This window comes from Pelodiscus sinensis, chromosome 10 (assembly GCF_052426305.1).
Source record: "Pelodiscus sinensis isolate ZL-2025 chromosome 10, ASM5242630v1, whole genome shotgun sequence".
NCBI lineage: Eukaryota > Metazoa > Chordata > Testudines > Trionychidae > Pelodiscus > Pelodiscus sinensis.
In genome coordinates, this window is record NC_143061.1 from 8,850,510 (window position 1) to 8,872,114 (window position 21,605).

At 49.9% G+C, this 21,605-nt stretch overlaps 1 protein-coding gene across 6 annotated transcripts in view; it reads left to right on the forward strand.

The window, feature by feature from the left end:
• The window catches only part of MCF2L2 (MCF.2 cell line derived transforming sequence-like 2), a 317,180-nt gene that overhangs the window by 63,023 nt on the left and 232,552 nt on the right, over window positions 1–21,605 (forward strand). For all 6 annotated transcript variants that reach the window (XM_075938060.2, XM_075938055.2, XM_075938058.2 and 3 more), the window contains exon 2: window positions 6,132–6,215. In XM_075938060.2, coding sequence (XP_075794175.1) covers window positions 6,132–6,215 — 84 coding nt within the window. The remainder of the gene's footprint in view (window positions 1–6,131; window positions 6,216–21,605) is intronic.

Genomic DNA, 21,605 nt, shown 5'->3' on the forward strand with positions numbered 1-21,605 from the left:
CTATCCTTGCTTACAGACAACCCCTTAACCTGAAACACATTCTTTCTGATAACCATGCCACACAACCACATCATAAGCCTTCAAGAACCCAGCCCTGCAACCAAAAAAGATGCCAACTCTGCCCACATATCTACACTGACGAATTCATCATTGGAGCAAACAACATAAGCCACACAATCAAAGGGTCATTTGACTGCACATCTAGTAATTTGATCTATGCCATCAAATGCCAGCAGTGCCCCACTGCTATATATATTGGACAAACTGGACGGTCTCTGCGGGAAAGAATCAATGGACATAAATCGGATATACGTAAAGGGAACACACACAAATCTGTTGGTGAACGTTTCTGCTTTCCTAACCACACTTTAACAGATCTGCAAGTGGCTGTCTTGTCGCAGGCTAACCCTTATGATCATGACACCTCCCTTGCTGTAATATAAGCCCGTTGCTTCTTCTCCTATCATCAGAGGTCAAGGAGAACAATTTTTCTCCCTCCTTGTAACACCCTTTATGTACTAGAAAACTGCTTCCATGTCCCCTCTCAGTCTTCTCTTTCCCAAACTAAACAAACCCTGGAAAGAAAAATTTCACCCAGTCAGGGGCCTTGAGAAGACCTCGGTCCTTAGCAAGACTCCTTTCTATGACTTCATTTGATCCTTTCCCACAAAATTCCATCGGTATGCCAAAGAGCATTAAAACTAGAGAAAAATATTTTAAAAAACCCAAACTTCTAAACTACTGTATAAAAGGAAACCAAACCCACTCCACCCTAGGTTGGTTAGTATTAGTAATGCATTTCATGTTTGCCAACATGAGGAAGGCAAGTTGCTTGTTTTTATCATCTCTAACTCCCTGGAGCAATAGTAGCAGAGTCTGTTGTATCTAGATGCAAGGGTAATCCGGATTATGCGTGTAATCTGTCCACCAAAGCCAGGCTAGGGCGCATGGGTTGTGAGTCATTCTGATTAACTCTGCCACAGATGAAGCCCAAACCTGCCTTTCGTTTTCACAACCATATCGATGAGCTGAGCACCTTCCATACGAAATCAACAGCAACAGGGACATTCCTAGAAGACTGCCTGGACTCTGGAACGTCTCTCTTTTACAGAGTTTGGAGATGCCAAAATGGGCTTTGGTGGTGATGATGTATCTATGATCATTATTATGGTGGGTCAGAAGGAAAGGGAAACTTTGTGAAGTTAGACCCTGATTGGCTTAGGGCTGGCTGGCTGCTGTTGGTTTTGTGAATAACTAAAACCATGCTGTGTTTGCTGCTTTCGTGACCTCTCCACTCTAAAAACCATGAAGGGGAAACCTACTGAATGAAAGACTTAGGACGTGGGCTCATTAGGGAAGGAACTTTTCCCTCTCCGGGTTTCTATCATGCCTAGTACATATGGCTGGGGGCTTTAGGTACTATCAGAGTAACAAATAAGTTCAGAGCAGCTGGCCTGCTTTGGCAGCTCCATGACAAGATATGGTGGTGGATTCCAGAACAATCTCTGAAGGGGGGGGGACTCAGTTTCCCCTGCCTCGCCTCTGCTCCAGGTACTTACGTCTGTGTGAAGTGTGTGCAAAGCTCTGCCATCCGTGTGAGAGGAGAATTTTGATCTAGTGGCACCCTATGATGACACAAGATTGTTGTGTGGTTCAATGTATTTTAGATCCAAGGGAAGGAAAACCAGTACGCTTCAGGGCTACTTAACCACTTTCTTATTTATTGCAAGCTTTAAGCAGTTAATACAGTTACAAGCCTTAAGAACAAGTACTATACAATTTAAACCATAAATACTATACATTCTAAAGCAGTGGTTCCCAAACTTTTTGGCATCATGATTTTTGAAAAACCCTCATGCCCTGCCCCCCCAAATGGCAGCAAAGCTTGTTGAGCGAAAAGGGGGGAGGGGGAAGGGGAAAAAGGAACCGAACAGGGCAGCAAAACTTGATTGGGGAGGAGGGGGGAAGGAGGCTGGGTTGCTTCGCACTCCCCCTGGAATTTCTTCATGCCCCCCAGTTTGGGAGCCCATGTTCTAAAGCAATTAATACAGCACAAAGCAACACAAAAGCAATTACTAAAAGATCTACTATAGACAATAATAACGCCCAATTCACTTACACATCACCTGTTTGCTGCCTACTGTGCCAGGTAGGAGGTTGTGGTTCCGTCTTTTCCCACGCATAGGAACACCATGCCCTGGGCTGCCGGTGTGAAGAGCCTGATCATTTCTAGTTCCCTCGAGCAGAACGTGTGGGTTAATCCTGCCCATTCCCTCCCATCGATTGTTCTTACTAAACCCAATTTATAGCAAAGCAAGACTTGGTCGTGCTAATAATATTTACCAATTGATTACATATTGCGTAGGATGCATAAGAGGTCCAATGCCCTTATTTGGGGTACATCCTGGTGCTCAGGATGTTACTGCTATGTGCACAGTTACAGTTTCATGGCCGCGTCTGTACTTTTTGCTTATCAGAAACAAATACCAGTACAAGGCCACTTGTTCTGTGGTCTTGACGTGGTCTTGCGTACCCTGCTTAATCTGCGTTGTCCTGACTCTCTGGCCTTGCCTGCGTGCTTTGGCTCACCAGACTTGAAACAGGCCAGAAATCTTTACTCTGGACAAGGCAAACATCACCATTCATTGCTAAGGCAGGATAGTCCTGGCTCCCCCACAGAGATGTTCTGAGGGGGAAAACGGGGTCTGGGGCAATTGACCGGTGGGTAGCAGGGGGTGACAAGGGTCTCTGGGGCAGAGACTGAAGAATATGAGGCTACTTCTACGCTGTTGCAGAGCGAGTCTCAATTGCATAGCACAGTGCAAGCTGGGAGGGGCCAACTAGTAAAAACGAGACCAAAAGATGAGTCGGATCAGGCCTTTGTGGTAACAGTGACTAGTTCTGTGTCTAGAATGAGACACACAAGAAAATCCAGTTTCTGTGCCAGGTGGTGGGCTGACTGTTTTGGTGGTGAGAGAAACTAAACCCAACATGCAGGCTGGGAAGGTAAAACCGAGGCTGTGGCTGGTCATGCCGCTGCTGCAAAGCTACGGGGCTCTCGGAGGGCAGAGCAGGTTTTCTGGGAGCGAACAAGGACTCTTCTGCTCTCAGCTGTGGTGCTGCACCCTCTCCTCCCTCCCAGCCTGCTCCCTCTCCCCTGTGCCATGGGCATTCGGATGGGCCCTGTTCACGAGGGCTAACTGGAAAGCCAGCTGGCAGTGCCGGTGAGCTGTAATGAAATTGTCTAAACAGCTGGCGAGGCTGCTACGTCGGAAGGGAAGTATTTAATAAAGCTGAGCTCCTCCCATGGCGATTTGGACTAACGGGGCCAAAATAAACCTCAGCATCAATGAGCAGGACGCCAGTTGGCTGCCCTGAGTTGTGCCCACGGATAGCAGTGCCAAGCACCGCTTATGAAACGTGTGTTTGATGGGAGGTGCCTGCGGATCCCTTGCAGGCTCACGTGCCCTGTTACATAAGCACGACAGGTTAATGCCAGGGGAGGCGTTGCACGGCAGGAGGAGCCCATCCTGCATCTTTTGAAGTCAGCGGGTCCTTGCAGCCCACCAGCCGACACACGACAGGTGTTCCCTGTAAGCTGGGTGCTTGTGCGGCTGCTCAGAAGAGATTCAGATGCTGTCCAGCTGATTAGCAGAGTCCCCCAGCTGGGGTTTTGTTTCTGCTGATGGTGCACATTCACACATTCCTCGGTGCGCATAAAAATTTATCCCGCACATGGATGGAAAAAATCCACACATGGATGGAAAAGATTAGAGGGAACATTAGTAATGACCCTAGCGCCCTCTAGTTATCCTGTCTTAGAGCTTTGACAGGATTCACTGGGATCTAAGGGTATTTCTACACAGCAAAGTTATTTCGAAATAACTTTCCTGGAGTCTACACAAGCCAACTGCTATTTCTAAATTAATTCGAAATAGCAGAGGGCTTATTTCGAAATTGGTAAACCTCATTCCATTAGGAACAGCGCCAATTTCGAAACTGTTATTTCAAAATAAGCACTGTGTAGAAGCTTATTTCGAAATAGGGGACCTCCAGCCCTTCCCAGGGTGACCTGCTAGCCACCCTGGCCACAAGGTAACTTCTGACCTGATGCCCTGCAGGAACCAGTTCTGGCTGGTCTTAAATGCGATTCAGTGCCCAATCAGTGTGGATGCGCTATTTGGAAATAGCAAAAAGCTATTTCGAAATGCATTTTGTGTGTAGACGCGTTTATTTCAAAATAAGATATTTCGAAATAACACTGTAGTGTAGACATACGCTAAGTCAGCGTTTCTCAAAGTGTGGGGGGTCGCGCCGAATTTACAGAGGGGTCGCAGCTGCTGGCTTCCCTGGGGTCCCTCCCACAGCTGCGGAGCGTGGCGCCGGCAGCTTCCCTGCAGCACAGTGACAAGCGTGAGTGGTGGGGCTTTTTTTTTTTTTTTCTGCTTAACAACTTTGGTGTGGGGGGGGGAGGGCTCTCACAAATTCAATGAGCATTTTAGGGGATCACGGTATCAAAAAGTTTGAGAACACCTGCCCTAACTGATCTGCTGAAACCAAGCCAGTGACACATTTTCAGAGTATGAGGGGAGGCAGGATGTTTTACCGGTTGGTGTAGCTCAGTTTAAAGACTAGCCCCATAATCCCAGCATTTATGGATTGCTGCTGAGATGGGTCATGATCAGCATATTGGCAAATTAACCCCACATGGTAGGAGGCACTTGAAGTTCTGGTGTTCTAATGCCTGTGTTTTGAGAGGAAAGATGGATTTGGGGTTAAGGCAGTGGAGTGCGACTCTGGAGAAATGGATTTAACTCAGAGCTCTGCCATACAGGCCCTACGTGAATTTGATCAAGATGCTTGGTCTCTCTGGGCCTCAGTTCCCCGTATGTAAAATGGGAATATGGTGCTTTCTTCCTTTGTCCTGTCCAGTTATATTGTAAATTCTGCAGGGACTGCCTCCTACTATACCTAGTACTATGGAACTTGCCTGGCAAATGTCAGGAAACTTTTGATCTGGCCCACTGTAAATAAACCATTTCAGATTTAGCGGGGTTGGGGGGGGGGGAGGGGGAAGTCAGTAAGGCCCCTCTTTCTGGAGAGGAAAGAATCTAACTACAGGTTGGTTCTTTCTAGTCTGGCATTCTTTGGCCCGGCAACATCTGAGGTCCAGCATGATGTTAGTGAGCTGGATGTCCACTTCTCATGGGTGTGGTCAAGTTTCCTGTGGTCCCATAAAGTTTGTTTGCAGCCTCTCAGTGTTCTGTGCTGTTATTTAGCTCTAATTTACTCCTATGTGTCTTCTAAGACCCCAGTAAGAAGTGGGAGTGTTGGTAATGCTGCTAGATAAGATTGATCTCCTGTCGTCCAGCAAATTCTCTGGTTCGGCACCGGTCAGGTCTCCAGGGTACCAGACTAGAGAGGTTCAGCCTGTAGTTCAGCTTATGCTATTGGTTCCTGGCCACTAAATGCATCCAGTTAGAATCAGCTGTTTGTTCTCCCTATCTTTAGCTGCTTTTCAATCTGTACTTCCAAAAAGCAGACTTCGTTTTGATGAGAGAAAAGCCCCTAGTTTCCTCCTTTTTGTGATGCATTTTCTTGTTGCCAAAAAAAAAAAAAAAAAGCATCAGCAAAGGAAACTGGAGGGGGGAGGAAAGAGGGCTGGTCCGTTACTCAGAAAGCCCTTCTGTGGAGAGCAAAGAGAAAGGGGGGGGGGGGCAGGAACATGGTACTGTATCTAAAATAGCCATCACTGTTTCAAAGGACTGAAAAGCTGCTTTATCTGGGGGCCCAGATGCAGTGGCTTAATATGGAACATGAAGTTGCAAAGAGAGGCCTATGGTCTTGAGCAAGCATGTGACAAGCGCTGCTAAATCTATCGGAGTCACTTGATGAAAAGCCCTCTCTGCAAACACAGGACAATAGAGAAAGTAGTGGGGATGGAGATGGGACTTTCTGCAAGGCTTCTCCACTGCAAAGAGTCATATGATAACATCTGAGCCAATGACCATGCCAGACTCTTCAGCACTGAGTATCTCCTTTGTCTCGCTGGGTTCTAATGGAGCTCTAGTGAAGGGTCTTGTTAACTCAGTGAGGGTTTCTTTCTTTTTTTTTTCTCTTCACTTGCACAGATGAAATCATGCAGCAGGAGATAAGGCCGCTGGTTGCAGTGGATATAATTGAGCAGCTCCACAGGCAGTTTGCCATCCTGTCAGGTAAGGACGGAATTTAAACGTGTATTCTTGGATTCTTTTGGAAACCTGCTGAGATTTGCCACATTGGCTCTTCCTCAGCTTCCCGGCTCTGCACTTCAGCTGCAAGAACCTGTTTAATATTGCCTGTGGGCAGCATGGTTACTATTAAACATTGATGATACCTGGGGTTGTGAAACACCATCTCAAGAGTTCTTGTTTTTTCAGGCAACAGCTCCCTCCCCTCAATCAATGAGTTATTGATTAGATTCAGAAAGTAAGAAACTCAAAATCTCCATACCCATTTCACATGGTGTATTTGAGCTGTTTGGGAGCTTGGTGTGTCCACCCCTTAACTGGTTTTGTTTTAGGGATGATTCACTCATAGGATAAGACAAACACCTTTTCAAATGATGTATGACTATTGTGTTGTTTCTTATGTGCTCCCTCGGTTTGCATGCCACATTACAGAAACCCCAGAAGGATGCGATTCCTGACTCCGAGAGCTAGCTGATCTTTAAATGGTTACTTAGTTATGTAACCAACAATTTAGCATCAATATTTTGGCTACATCAGAGGACCAAAAATTATGGTCTGGGTTCTAGAATTGTCTATGCCATGTACAGGCTGTAGGGGCTTTGGCAAGTCACTTTACCTCTCTGCCTCCGTTCCGTCATTGATGCAATGGGGATTTTACTTCAGTCCCTGAGGTTTAACTCATTCATAACTTTAATGTGCTTTTAAAGCCTCACATTTTAAGGCATTTTCTCTTTCTCCAAACAAAAATTTGCCTTTATGAATGTCCTCAAGGGTCGCAAATAGCATCACAGCAAATTTGTGTCTTTTATTCAAACAACTGCTCTGGTGCTTTGTTGGATTCCTCCAGCTCTGTTCACACCGATCGTATGGTGGCGGGTGTGCACATCAGTGCAAATGCTGAGCAGCCTAATGATCCGGCACTACCTCTCGCACGTCGTAGTGAAACATCACCAATTCTGGCTTCCCGAACTGAGAAAAGTTTAGGGCCCTGTTCTGCAAAGTGCTGAGCAATTCCAGTGAGGGGAATAGAGCAGAGGGCACTCGGCATGAGAATCCGTTTGGGAGTTTCTTGACACAATGCTTTTTGTTGGAAATGCCTATTTGCGAACATTGAAACGTGTTACAAAAATGATTTGGTTTTAGTGGCCCAGTCAAATTACAAATGAGAGAAGCCTTCTTCAACATAGTCAACAGCTCAGTGTTTAGGTCACTCCATGTGGGATGTGGGAGACCTACGTTCAAAGGCTACGCTCTCTTTGATTCAGAGCACGGACTTATGAAATATGGGTTGGGCTAGCGGGACGCGGGGGTGAGGGTAGAGATTTTGGTGAATACTTCAACCACAGGCTATTTTAGGGTGGGTGTCCGCCTGGGTGTTTTATGCAGAATTTAAAAAGATCTTAGTTTTATCTGCAGTGCAGAATGAAAACAAAACTCGGAACTGTTGAAGTGATCACACACTGGAATTCTTGTTTTTCCGACCAGCTTTACTCAGCACCTTGCTGGATCAGGCAGTCCTAAACAATGTGTCCACCAAATCTACTGGATTTTGGAGTTGGGACTCTGAGGTTTGAGTTCTGATCTTGCTGGATAACCTTGGATATGTCAATCGATGTCTTTGTGGCTCAGTTTCTCCATTTGAAAAATGAAGGCAATGCTAAAGAAGTCAATGGTATTCTTTAAAAAAATCTTTTAATAATCGATAGATGGAAAATGATTACTACAATTACAGTAACGGCGCTAAAAACCACCTGACAAGAAGAATACAGCTACAAGTGGGAAATGCAGGTTGCAGAAATGTTGTACTCCTCAAGGGTAGATGAATTTAGCAAGAGGTTAATGTATTGCAGCCAGATAATTAGAGACGGTCTTGCTATTGAAGTGCTGTGTCTCAGTGCTATTTAGAGCCAGGACTCCCTGGTGCTTGCTGGGTAACGTCCCAAGATGTTCCAGGGGAGGTAGGTGTGTAGCTGTAAGTCCCCGAAGAACAAATCTTGACTCAGGCTCATTGTTCAGGTGCTGCTATGCTTTTGTGCCCAGCCACATTTTCTCCCCAGAGGTGGAAATGCAAGCCCTCGTCTGCTACCTACCACATATGATGGTGAGGCTGCTGGAACGTGATGCCAGGAGGTGGCAACTAGGGGGCTGTGGGGCCTCAGGCAACCTACCCAAACCATCCTAAGCCCAAGGCAGCTCTGGTAGTGCCCCACGGACATCTCTGCATGTGGAGTCAGGTTTCCCTGTGGGAGTAACAATCAGGAGCAAGAAACTGAAGTGGTGGGGCAGCAACGCAGGGCCCTTGTAACCTGTTTCCAAAGCCTCTGCCCCAAGCTCAGTAGCTCAGGGACTTCCTGTGCCCTCTGCTTTCCGCACCCACAGGCAGCTTTGCAGGCAATAAAGCCACCCTCCCAGTCAGCTCTTGCCCAGAGGACAGAGCCCCCTACCCTGGGGATGGAGCAGAGCCATGCAGTAGCCCCCACTGCAGGGCTGGTTGAAGGAGAGCTCTGTTCATGGGTGGACGGTAAAGTAGGCAAGGGAAGGTACAGTCTCCCCAAAACTTCCTACATGCCTGGCTGCTGGGGAGGGCTGGGGCCGGGACTGCAGCACAGCCACCCTGACCCTCCAGGTGGCCAGGAAAGATTGGGTTGTGGGTGGGCGGGGCTTGGTTCCAGGGGCGGAGTCTTGGGTGAAAGGGGTGGGGCTGGGGTTTGCCTCCCCAGCTGGGTCTTCCCCTGCCACCCGTGGTCTTGTTCATCAACCAGCAACTGACTGGCTGTGGACTAGGGATGTGAAAGGTTAGCCAGTGGGGGCGGGAGCAGCTCCCCACCTGCCACAGGCAGGGGGCTGCTCCAGCCCTGTGGGGCCCACCATGGATAGGAGCACTCCAGCCCACCCCCTTTAACCTGTTAACCAATTAAATGGGATTTTACATCCCTACGCTCCAGCTGGCAGGAGAGCAGTGTCTCTGCTTTGGGGAAGGGGGACGCCAGGTATGCAGGCGTGAAGGTTGCTAGGCATCCGATTTTTGACTGGAATGTCCAATCAAAAAGGGACCCTGGTGGTTGTGCTCAGCATCGCTGACCAGGCCAAGTCCTGGTAGCAGGTTCCCTACCTGGCTCAATGGGACTCCCGGAAGCAGTGACATGTCTCCCTTCAGCTCTGAGGCATGGGAGTGTGCAGGGAGGGGGACTCCACATGCTGCCCCTCGTCATGTGGACTGGCTCTGCAGCTCCCATTGGCTGCAATTCCCAGCCAATGGGAGCAGCGGGGGCTGCACCTGCAGGTGGAGGCAGTGCACACGGTGCAGAGCCATCTGGTCGTCCCTATGCCTAGGAGCTGGGGGTCATGTCGCTGCTTCCTGAGAGTCCCCAGAAAAAGCATGCACCCCCTCCTGGAGCCTGCACCCCCTCCTGCACTTCTGCCCTCTCTTCCAGCTTGGAGCCTCTCCCACACACCCTGTAAGCTGGGCACTTGTGTGGCCACTCAGGAGAAATTCCAATGCTGCTCTGCAGATGAGCAGAGCGCCCCCAGCTAGGTTGTGTGTGTCTATGGATGGAGCACATTTGCACATACCTGGGTGCACATACACATTTTATTCTGCACATGGGTGGAAAAGATTAGAGGGAACATTGTCCCAGAGCCTGCATCCCACACCTCAGACCCATCACTGAGTCCCCTTCTGCACCCAAACTCTCTCCTGGAGCCTACACTCTCCCCCCCCTCAACCTGTGTCCAGAGCCCCTTCCCGCACCCAAAACCCCTCATTTCTGGCTCCACCCTGGAATCTGCACCCCCAACCCAGAGCCTGCACCCCAACCTTCTGCCCCAGCCCAGAGCCCCCTCCTGCTTCCTGAACCCCAAATTTCTGGTCCCATCACAGAGCCCACACCCCCAGTTGGAGGCCTAGCCCCCTCGTGCTTTCCAATCCCCGTCCCAGCCTGGTGAAAACGAGAGAGCAAGTGGGGGGTGGAGGGATGGAGTGACCAAGGGTGGGGCCTCAGACAGGACAGCGTAGGGCTGGGGCAAGGGTGTTTGATTCTGTGCGATTAAAACGTTGGCAAACCTACCGTGAACCCAGCTCTGCGACTACAAACTGGTGACCTATTTCAGTGTATGATATACAGTGGGCATGCCTGAGGGCCGGGGGCTGGGAGCTGTCTGGGGGTGACTCAGCCTCTGCAGCTTTTTTTAAGCAATGCTCCACACTGCAGACTTGGGCTTTTGCTCATGATTTCAATGAATGAGCCTTAGCTCGGATCCCCCCTGGGGGACCAGATGGTTTAGAGGGTTGGAGACAACCAGCTGCCCACCCCCGCGCCTTTCCTCCCTACGTTTCCAGTTCAAATCCAGGCCTGCAGTGATTCAAAGCTGTCCCTGTCTGTGGCTTTTCCATATGAATTGCGTTGGGTGGTTTCTGTGTGGCTCCCAGCGTTCATCCCACAACCACAATTGATAACTATCTGCAGGAAGGCCCGGGACTGGGCGGAGACAGAACTGTCTCCTTGGCTCATTCTGGTGTTGCCAGCACCGTTATGTTCCCCCCCCCCCCCCCCCCCCCCCCCAGTGCCTAACAAACTACACAACGCACGCCCATAAGAAAGGCCAGGCTGGGTCAGACAATTGTCCACCTAGCCCAGTGTCCTGCCTTCTCACAGTGGCCAATGCCAGGTGCCCCAGAGGGATTGAACAGACGCAAGGAATCCGAGTCATCCAGCAGCACAGTCCCCTATTCCCAACTTCCGGCAGACCAGATCCTGAGAGGATCCTCCCTCTTCTCCAACCTAACATTGCCTGCATCTGCGTGCAAGCCTTCACCCATGCAACTCCTGGTGGAAAGGAAGCCCCGGCCCCGCCCCTTCCACCTGAGGCCCGCCCCTGGAGCCAAGCCCCGCCCACCTCCAGCCCGGTTCTTTCTGGCCACCTGGAGGGCCAGGGCTGCCATGCTGCAAGGGTGTTGCATTGCCCTATCCTTCCCTGGTGGCTGGGGAAGCTGGGCTGTTGCACTGCAGCCCCAGCTTCCTGGCAGCCAGGAGGACCAGGCTGCTGCGATGCAGCCCCAGCCTTCCCCAGTGTCCAGGGAGCCAGGCTGTCATGCCGTGGCCCATGCCTTCCCCGGCAGCTGAGGCACATAGGCAATTTTGAGAAGGCTGTGCCTTCCCTTACCTGATTTACCCACTGCCCATGCACATGCTCCTAGTGCACCTGCAGCTCCTCCAAGCACCGGCTTGTCCGCTTTTGCAGCAACAGCATAGACGACAGATACTGATCCAGCAACTACAAGAGTGAAACTAGTCCAGCCCGCTGCCCTCCTGCCCACGAAGCAGTGACTGCTTGCAGGCTCAGGGCCACGGCTCTGACAAGCCACTCCTAGGCAGTGGGCAGGCACTGGTCTCAGCTCTGTTAACCACACCCTATGGGGCAAGGCGGTACCCAGGCAGGGTCAACTCTGCTGCCGTTCACTCAGCCGCTTGGGGAAAAGGCGGGTGCGTTGATCATGTTTGGTGTGGCGGGGCATAACCCCTGGCCAGTAGGCCACATTTGGCTCTTTGTGCAGTTCAGTACCAGCTCACCGAGCTCATGAATCTACTGGTGCCCGTTGTCCCTCTGCTGCAAAGAGCTGTGCTGGGGATCAAGGCTCCACAGACCCAGCCACGCTGGCAGCTGGTGTTACGTGCTACATCGTGAGCAGCTAAAATCTCAACCGTGTGAACGCGAACCTCGGCAGCTGCCCCCCTCATTGGTTCCCTTGCACTGCACCTACGGAGGCCACAGGGGGCGGTAGAAGGTGGCAGGAAAGCTGACATCACTGCTCCATGTGCTGCTCCTGGCCTTTAGCAACGGCCTGCTTTAAATGACCCCAAGTCGGCTCTGCAAAGCACAGCCTGCTAGGTGGTCACAGACAGCTCTTTCTTGCCCACTGCGAGACAACAGCCAATGAAAATGTGGCAGAATCAGGAATGGGAGGGCCACTGGTCCATGCCGTGAGGAACAGGAAGGGAAGCGTTATGAGACGATCTCGCTCCTAGAATGCGGGCTGTGCTCTGGCTAAGTCAGGGACTGCTTCTAATGGAAAGGATCTCTCCAAGGCTGCTAACCTGGCCCCTTGCACAACTAGGCTACATCTAGCCTGGCATGATTTTCCAGTAATGCTTTCAATGGAAAAGTTTTCCGTTAAAACATTTTCGGAAAAGCGCGTCTAGATTGGCACGGACGCTTTTTTGCAAAAGCACTTTTTGCGGAAAAGCGTCCGTGGCCAATCTAGACGCGCTTTTGCACAAAAAAGCCCCGATCGCCATTTTCGCGATTGGGGCTTTTTTGCGCAAAACAAATCTCAGCTGTCTACACTGGCCCTTTTGCGCAAAAGTTTTGCACAAAAGGGACTTTTGCCCGAACGGGAGCAGCATAGTATTTCCGCAAAAAGCACTGATTTCTTACAGTAGGAAGTCAGTGCTTTTGCAGAAATTCAAGCAGCCAGTGTAGACAGCTGGCAAGTTTTTCCGGAAAAGCGGCTGATTTTCCAGAAAAACTGGCCAGTCTAGACATAGCCCTACTGTACTATATTTGTGTCTGCCTGGTGGCAATTGTGGTGGGATTCTTACATTTTGTTTTCACTTAAAAAAAAAAATAGAGACAGTGGGGGAGGTCCTAAATATACTGGTTAACTGATTAAATAGGATTTTACAGCCCTACTCCTTTTCCCATTGCACTCATTGGGAGTTTTGCCCTTGTCTGCAAGAAGAACAGATCTGGGCTCAATTTTTTCCCCGTATTCGTTTAGAACCATCCCTAAAGAAATGCCCAACCTCTTCCCTAGTCTAAGTATGTCTAGACTGCACTCCCCTGCTGGCAGAGGGATGCAGATGAGGCAGGTCGAAATTGCTAATGAAGCGGGGATTTAAATAAAAACAAGGTATACAGGACCTATCGGAAAAGGCTTTCTTTAGCGAAAGATCAGCCTCTAGACTGCCACTTTTCTCCGACAAAGCTCTGTGATTGAAAAAAAGTGGTGGCCATTTTTATGCTAATGAAGTGCGGGATATTTAAATCCCCTCTTCATTAGCAATTTCAACCTGCCTGATCTGCATCCCTCTGCCGGCAGAGGGGTGCAGTCTAGACATACTCTGTCTCCTGTGTAGGGGGCTCAGTTTTTCTCTTCCACTTGACATGCAAAGCTATTTAAAAGGACACTGTTTGAAAGCTGTGATTGAATGTTTTCCAGCACCAATAAATCTGAATAAGTAACAGTGCTTGTGTTCAGATTTCAGTGCCTCTGAAATGAACTTTCATACTCCTCCCTTGTAAAATGTGGGCGTTGGGTCTTATAACGTGCATCCCCCAGGAATGGTGTGCTAAACCAGAAGGGGAAAGCATTTTCGGTCCATTTAATAAAACTAAACCTACAGTAAAAATGTCCAGGCTGATTAGAGGAAGAATACAGTTCAAATATGTCTTACCCAGTTAGCCAGTCTGAGCAAGCAGTGCTTTCTTCTGCATCTTCAGCAGAAATTAATTCTGAGATCCAACTTCATTCCTTTTCTCTTGGGAACATCAGAAAGCGGGAAGGATTTTTAAGCCAGACTATTCAAGAACATCTCCTCTGAGGAAGTGGGCTTTGCCCACAAAAGCTCATGATACTATGCATATATTTTTCTTAGTCTCTAAGGTACCACAGGACGACTCTTTTTCTTTTAAAATTGTTTTTAAAGTTACTGACTAACACAGCTACCCATCTGAGACAAGTCATGGAGGTTTTTTTTTTTTCTTTAACAGCTCTCTAACTCCAATAACTAATGAACATTTTGGAGAAAGGATGTCATCGTTAAAGGTCCACCACACCTGTTTTTCAATCAGTGTGTCCTCATTTTGTTTTTTGAGCAGTTCCACCCATTTTCCCTACCAGAGTGCTGCTTTTTGTTAGTGATAGAGGAACCACCCAGGGCTCGGAATTTCGATATTTGGCTACTTTCAGACTGGAAATCCCCTGAGGTCTGCAGTATTTCCTGCTTCCAAATGCTTTGGTGTACCAATGAATAGCCACCCGCAGGGGGAAAAGATCAGACTTGCCCCAATGTTGCAGACTCCTGTCTCTTGCACTAAAAGAGTCTCTCCAGTACCTGTAGTAGACTCAGGGCTTATGAGATAAATGGATTATCTCTAGTGCCATCTCCAGATCAGTGGTAATTTATAATTAAGAGGGCATCACCTTATAGATTTCTTTGGAAGCAGCAGCCCCTAAAGGTGACACAAACACCAAGAGAGGAGCAGAGTTCAGTAGGAACAATCTTCTTTGTGCAACGTTAGGACTTCTGCTTTTAATTGAGGTCTGATGTGGCACTTTGAAATGCAAATAAAAACCAATCCCGTTCTCGTTCCAGTCAGTCCATCTGCCCACTGAGGCTATGTCTAGACTGCAGGCTTCTTTCGAAAGAGGCTCTTTCGAAAGCATCTTTCGAAAGAGCCTCTTTCGAAAGATCGCGTCTAGACTGCAGGCGGATCTTTCGAAAGAGAAATCCGCTTTTTCGAAAGAGAGCACCCAGTGAGTCTGGATGCTCTCTTTCGAAGATGGCCTCTTTACATTGAAGAACGCCTTCTTTCGAAAGAGGAGCTTTCGAAAGAAGGCGTTCTTCCTCGTGAAATGAGGTTTACCGCCATCGAAAGAAAAGCCGCGTTCTTTCGAAATAATTTCGAAAGAACGCGGCTTGAGTCTGGACGCAGGGGAAGTTTTTTCGGGAAAAGGCTACTTTTCCCAAAAAAAACCCCGAGTCTGGACACGGCCTGAGTGTTACATTTCATCACTCCATATCGGTCTATCCTATTTCTAAGGTGTCTGTCCTCTCCGGGTATGTCTACACTTGAAATACTGACGTGGTGCAACTGCACTACTGTGCTGCTTTAGTGTAGACCAGTGGTTGATTCTCAACCTATTTAACGCTGTAGACTGTGTACGCAGCTCTCTACGTATTCTGTGGTCAGCATCCCCCTCTATCTCTCTGATCTACGCCTCCATCCCTGAGGATGCCATGACATGTGGGTCGCTGTCGTGCGCTTGGACCACAAGCAGTCCACAGGTTGAGACCCACCGATGTAGACTCTACCTACCCCAAAAGAAAAGGTTCTTCTACCTGCCTCCATGGGTGGCAGGTGGCGTAGGCACAGAAGAGCTCTGCTTTCCCAAACTGCCTGACAAGTGCCCATTCATGCTCCGCCTCCCAGCCCTTTCCAGCCTGCTGTTGTCTGCCAGAGGCTGGAGCAGGCAGGCTGGGGGGGGGCGGGTCTGCATACCACCTACACTGCCCATCCTCCCACCACTGAACGGCCGTTCTTGCTCAAAAAGTCTGAGTTCCCTAGTACACGTTAATGTTAACAAGACTACTTTAACGAGCACAGGGTACACTGGGTGCATGTCAGCAGGTCCACGTGGGCCAATTAGTGTGCAACAGGCAGCTGTGCACTAACATTTGCACCTTTGGCAGTGGGGACGAATGCACCATGTAGCCAAGCCTTTCACCATAGTGCAGTGGTCACCAACCAATAGATGGAAATTTACTGGTAGATCGTGGAGCCTCTGACAGGTGACCCTGACAGGTTTGCCAGGAGGCTATTAAGTGCCGGCACTTCAGATGCCCCTCTCTGCAGTGCCGGTACTTCTCCTCTCCCAAGAGATTCTTGCTTGCTATGCAGGGCACAGGAAGAAGAGGAGGGTGTGCTGATGTCAGGGTGCCCCTCCCCTCCACTCTGTACCCCCATCTCCACGGAGCGGGGGGGGGGGGGAGGGAAGCGACGGAGGAAAGAGGATAGGGGATAGGGGTGAGCCTGCTTTTGTCCCCTGCACCACCGCTCAGAAGCCACCTGTGGTAAGCAGTGCTCAGCTGGATCCTGCACCCCAAACTGCTGTTCTAGCCCTGAGTCCTCCTGTACCCAAACTCCGTCCCAGAGCCTGCACCTTGAGCCTCCCTGCTGCTCAACTACCTCAGCTCAGAACCTCTCCTATGCTCCAGATCCTTTAGCCCAAAATCATCCCGCTCCCCCGGACCCTAGCCCTCTGCCCCCAACCTGATAAAAGTGAGTGAAGGTGAGGAAGGAAGGAAGGCTGGAGTGAGCAGGGTGGGGCCTTGAAGAAGGGGTGGGAAGGAGGCAGGGCAAGGGGGTTTGGGTTTGAGAGAGAGCCTGGATTGCACTTAAATTAAAAAAGTGATCTCATGCTTAAAAAGGTCGGAGACCACTGCCATAGAGAATAAAAAGGAGACTATTTACAACAGATACTGGAAACAAACCCTGCTAGGCTGCTTAACTAAGGAACCTCTTATGGCCTGTCCCAGGAAAAGAGGCTCTGCCCAAGCCCTGTCCGGGACTCAGTAATATGGAAAAGGGCTGCAGACAGCACTGTAGGGCATTGGTTCAAAGACGAGTGCCACCTAACGAAGCACCTACACCACCTCCTGCAGCAAGGAATTGGGAGTCTCCTACCCTAGAGCTTGAGCTGGCTTTGCTTAGCTTGTGAGATCTGACGGGAGCACAAATTTGCATGGCCAGATTCCTGATTATAAGCCACCAGGGCCGGTCTGACCATAGATGTGAACTAGGTGGTTGCCTAGGGCGCCTGGCTTTCAGGGTGCCAAAAACCCGGCCAATGGGAGGAGCAGGGGAAAAACCTGCAGGTGAACGCTTCCCTGAACGGCTGTTCCCCCCAGCCAGAGTGGGAGGGGGAACGGCTGCGCACAGAACCTCTTCCTTCCCCTGCCAAGCAGAGCTGGCCATGCAGGGGCTTTAGCATCAGCCCTCCTGCCGCCTCCCCCAAATTATGGAATTTGGGGGGGAGAGAGAGTGCCAAAGTCATAGCTCACCTTGGGCACCAAAACCCTCGGGCCGGCTCTGTGAGCTGCTACCCTCCATTTTCTTCTTTCAAAACAACACTGTCGTTATGGGACCGCAGCAGGCACAGCACTGATAAACTATTTGTGTTTTTATGCCCTTGATTATGAGAGCGCTGCCTTTGTTCCGCTGGTTGTGTCCTCTGTCCGCCTTCAAGTTTGTTGGTGCAGAAACGCTGGCTCTGCTTAGGCGAAAGCAGGCGTGCACCAGAATGGAGGGCCGTTGGTAAGATGCTGTTCCTGACATGCAGATAGATTAATAACGTGCTGTGCAAATAGGCTGCGAAGAGAGAGGGTATCGCTGCCCCCTGTCTGTTTGATCTGTTGTTTTGCATCCTGTAATGATCTGTAATTACGCTGTCAGAAAAGAACCCAGACTGTCAGTTCTCACAATAAATAAGCCTGGTACTAAGTCACGAGTTTCCTAGAGAAAGTGTCACAAAGTGTATTAGCAGAGTTCAGTTTTCTTAGCAAACCTAGGTAAGGGCCCAATCTGCTTCCATTGAAGTCAAATACCAATCCATTTTTCTAGGCCTTGAAGGAGAGAGACCTGGCAAGTTTGTTTATTTTCTTGCTCATCTTTAGCCTATGATTTGGGGGGGATTGGCAGGCAAAAAGGCTAGAGCTGAGTAGTGGGGATATATTTTTTAAAATAGCGGTTTCTTGTTGCCTTGTGCAGACTCTTCTAGTTGTCAAAAAGTGTCCCAATCTGTGATATGAATTCAGAATCTCAAAAGGAACATTGTCAGGTCACGTGTAGCCCCGAATTTAGGATTTGTAATCACACACTTTAAAACCTCAGACCAATGCAAATGTTCCCATGCATGTTTTCACTAAGCTCTGAAAGAAAAGAGTGTTTTAAGCAAGTAAACCTTCTCCCTCCCTGTTTGCAACCCAAACATTGTGCTAGTGGATGAGAAACTGAAACTGACTAGTCCAGGAATAGTGCAGTGTTTGCAAATTAGATTTAAAAATGAGTTCTTTATTTATCAATCTCTGTTTTGTCTAGTTACACAGCGGGGACGTTTGTGTTTTATACATACTGTATGCAAGGCCTGATTTTTCCCACTGCTTTGCACCCTGTTCACTCACCGGTGCCACATCAGTGTTCAAAATACTGTCCCAACCAAATGGCACCTTTTTAAAACTCCATTTGCCCAGTTGTAAATGACACAAGAGGCAAGGTAGGGGAGAATCATATCCAAGATTTAAAACAAAACAAAACTGACAATGTCCCTTTTAATTGAAACACAAACTGACTAATTACCCTTGAATAAAAAGACGCGCTATTTGGAAGGGACCTGACTGCAAAGGCTTTGTTTGACACTAAAGTCTGCAAACCAGCTGTTTGGCAGCATTGCCACTGATCGAGATGCTGCGCTAGAAAGACAGAAAACGAGAATGTCTGTTTGAAGGGCGTCTCCTGGGTGTGAAGATGAGTGTTAGGTGCTCACCATGAGGTATGGAGAACAATACAAACCACCCAGTGTGGCTTACGGATGGTTAAGAAACAATGAAATCGTCTCAGCCTGCTTTCCATTTGGCGAGCACCAAATAATTACCACGCCATTTGGAGAGATGAGGTTACTGAGCTAATATCTTTGGACCCGCTGCTGGTGAGAGAGCTCTACAAGTCTGGAGGAGGATGCAGCACTCTTCAGCAGGCCTGGCCGTCTCTGTATAAGACAATCCAGAAAACCTAAGTGAAGGGATGCAGCAGGCTAGGGTTAATTTTTAGGAAAGTACAAAATGGAAACATCTTCCTTCCACCTTTGCTTGCCGGATGCCTCTGCTGTTGTAATCTCCTGCTCATCACGGAGAACAGGGAACAAGTCTGTGTTGGCAGGGAGATGGGGCAGGCTGATCTACCTCGGGCATCTGTGACGTGGGAGTTGGCACTTTTCCTCTATATTTCTGTTGCCACAGGTTCTAAATCCCAATATAAATCGAGCTCTAGGAATCGTTAGATTTAACAGTGCTGATGGCTCCCGCTCCTCCTGGCAGTATGGGTGCTTCTCTTCCCCCTCCTATGTTCACACTTCAGCATCCCAGTTTTTTTCTTTCCTCTTGCTCTTTCCTCACTCTTGTTCCCTCTAAACTGGGTGCTTGTAGAGTTGCTTAGGAGAGATTCACATGCCACCCCGCTGATTAGCAGAGCACCCATAGCCAGCTTTTGTGTTTTTATGGGTGGTGCACATGCCTTGGTGCACATACATATTTTATTCTGCACATGGATGAAAAAGAGTAGAGGGAACATTGTTCCTCACTCTTTCCTAGTCCAGACCGCAAAGGGAGAAGTCCAGAGAGGGAATTCAGGCACAATGAGAGTGATTGGTTGAGCTGGAAGAAATGGGAGCAGAGGTGTAAATGGGGTGTCAAGATGAAGGACTGAGATGACTGTTATGTGCACCAGCCAAATTTTCTGAGCTCTCACCTAGGTTACTGTGACCCCTTCCTTCCAATCCATTCCAAATGCTTCTGCTAAAGTCACCCTCTCCTGCTCCTTCAAGTGCAGTCACGGCTGCTGAGTAACACAGGTGACATTACATGCAAATTATGTTAACTGCTGATTTGCATATTTGTATATAAGCTGCAAAAGACCGTCAATGTCAGTTTGTTTGACACAGCCTTCCCCAAGCACGGATGAAACCCGGACGCTATGAAGCCAGGGCAGGCAGGAGTGTCGGAGGTGCTGTGGGCCGGGGGCCTGGGATTGCTGGGTGGGTGTTTGCAGTGCTTGAGTCGATGGGTGCTGGAGTGTGTCAGGAGATGCCGTGGTGCCTGGGGGCTGTGGGGATTGGGCGGGAGTGCTGAGAAAGGCGGGTGCTGTCTGGGAAGAGAGCTGGGCTCTGTCTTTGAGCAGGGTGACAGCTGGAATCTGGTGGCTGGAGTGTCTCTGGAGGACGGGTCTGGGAAGTGCCTGGGGTCCCTCTGAGGGGCAGAGGTTGGGGGTGCAGAAGTCTGGCTGGGGTTCTTTTGGGGACCTGGGTGTGGAGTCACTTTGGGGTCTGACTCAGGAGTCAGGGGCTAGTGTTGAGCCTCCTCACTCTCTGCGCTGCTGCTTCTGTCGCTAGCCGCCCTCACCCCCTTGGAACCAGCAGCAGCTGCAGGAGGCAGCCCCACGGCCTGGTGGCCTAAAGCCCGGCACTACCTTGGTGTCGAGTGAGCAACAGGAGGAGCTGCTGCTCCTGCCCATGCACAGCACCTCAGGGCACATGAGCTGGGAGCAGGCGTGACAAGGCTGCCACGTGTGAGCAGCACGTGAGGGCAGCCCAGAACACACTGCATCCAGTGTTCCCCATAAGCTGGACGCTTGTGCAGTCACTCAACTGATTAGCAAGGCAGCCGCCACTAGATTTTTTTTATTTCTACTGGTGGTGCGCCTGCCTCAGTGCACACAAAATTATTCTGCACGTGGCTGGAAAAAAAATCCACACACGGATGGGAAAGATGAGAGAGAACCTGTTAGTCCTGGCTGCACTCAGTACAAGGGTGAGAGAAGAGCCGCAGCAGCATGAGCACGGATGAGGCTTCATAGCTCTGCTCTTGCTCTTTGTTTGCCCAGCCCGGAACAGATTCTGCCCTCACCCCAGCCGTGCAAAGGGCCTAAAGGTTCCATAAGGAACAGGGGGAGAAGTCCCGTTGGTGCATGTGCAGTTGGAATCATCCCTAAGCCATTCCCCCTCTCGAGCTCCAGCCATCAGAATAGCCCAGAAGCCAGATGGCATAAAAGCAGCTAAAGTAGGCCTGGGCAAAATATGGCCTGCGGGTCGAATCCAGCCCACCAAGCCACCAGATCCAGCCCGCAGATGCTGCAGGGAGCCCCAGGCAGGCTCCCCGCTTGCCTCGCTCCACCCGCATGCCACTCAGAAACACGGCTGTGGGGCGCTTTCACTTTAAAAACTGAGCCGAGGGAGCGGGGGGCGGGAAAGCTTTAGGAGCAGCTCCTGCCCTCAGCACAATCCCACTGGCTGGCTTCTGGCCAGGAACTGGCCAGTCGGAGCTGCCTGTTTCAATAACAGGCAGTCACGAAGCACAAGGGGCTCCTACTTATTCACAGAGCACATTGCTGCAGCTTGTGTACGTACGGGGGTGGGGCAGGCAGGGAGGCTGATTCAAGAATGGGCTGCTGGTAGGTAAGTCTCCTGGCCAGAGCCTGCCTCTGGCACCCCAACCCCTCGTCCACTTACTCCACATACCCAAATCCTCTGCCCTCCTCCTGCACTTATACCCCGTCCTAGATCCAGCACCCCAGTCCTCTGCCCCAGATCACAGTCCCCTCCTGTCCTAGCTCACAACCCAAACCCCTGCACTACCTGCTGTACCCCAATTCCCTGCCCTAGGTCACAATCCCACCCCCTGCTCCCCAGTCCAGTGCCCCAAGTCACAACTGCCTCCTTCACCCAAACTCCCTCCCTTACCCCAAGCTCCCTTCTGCACCCAACCTCCATCCCAGACCCTGCACCTTCTCCATTAATATCTTGGAAGAGCACGGCCCTCGACC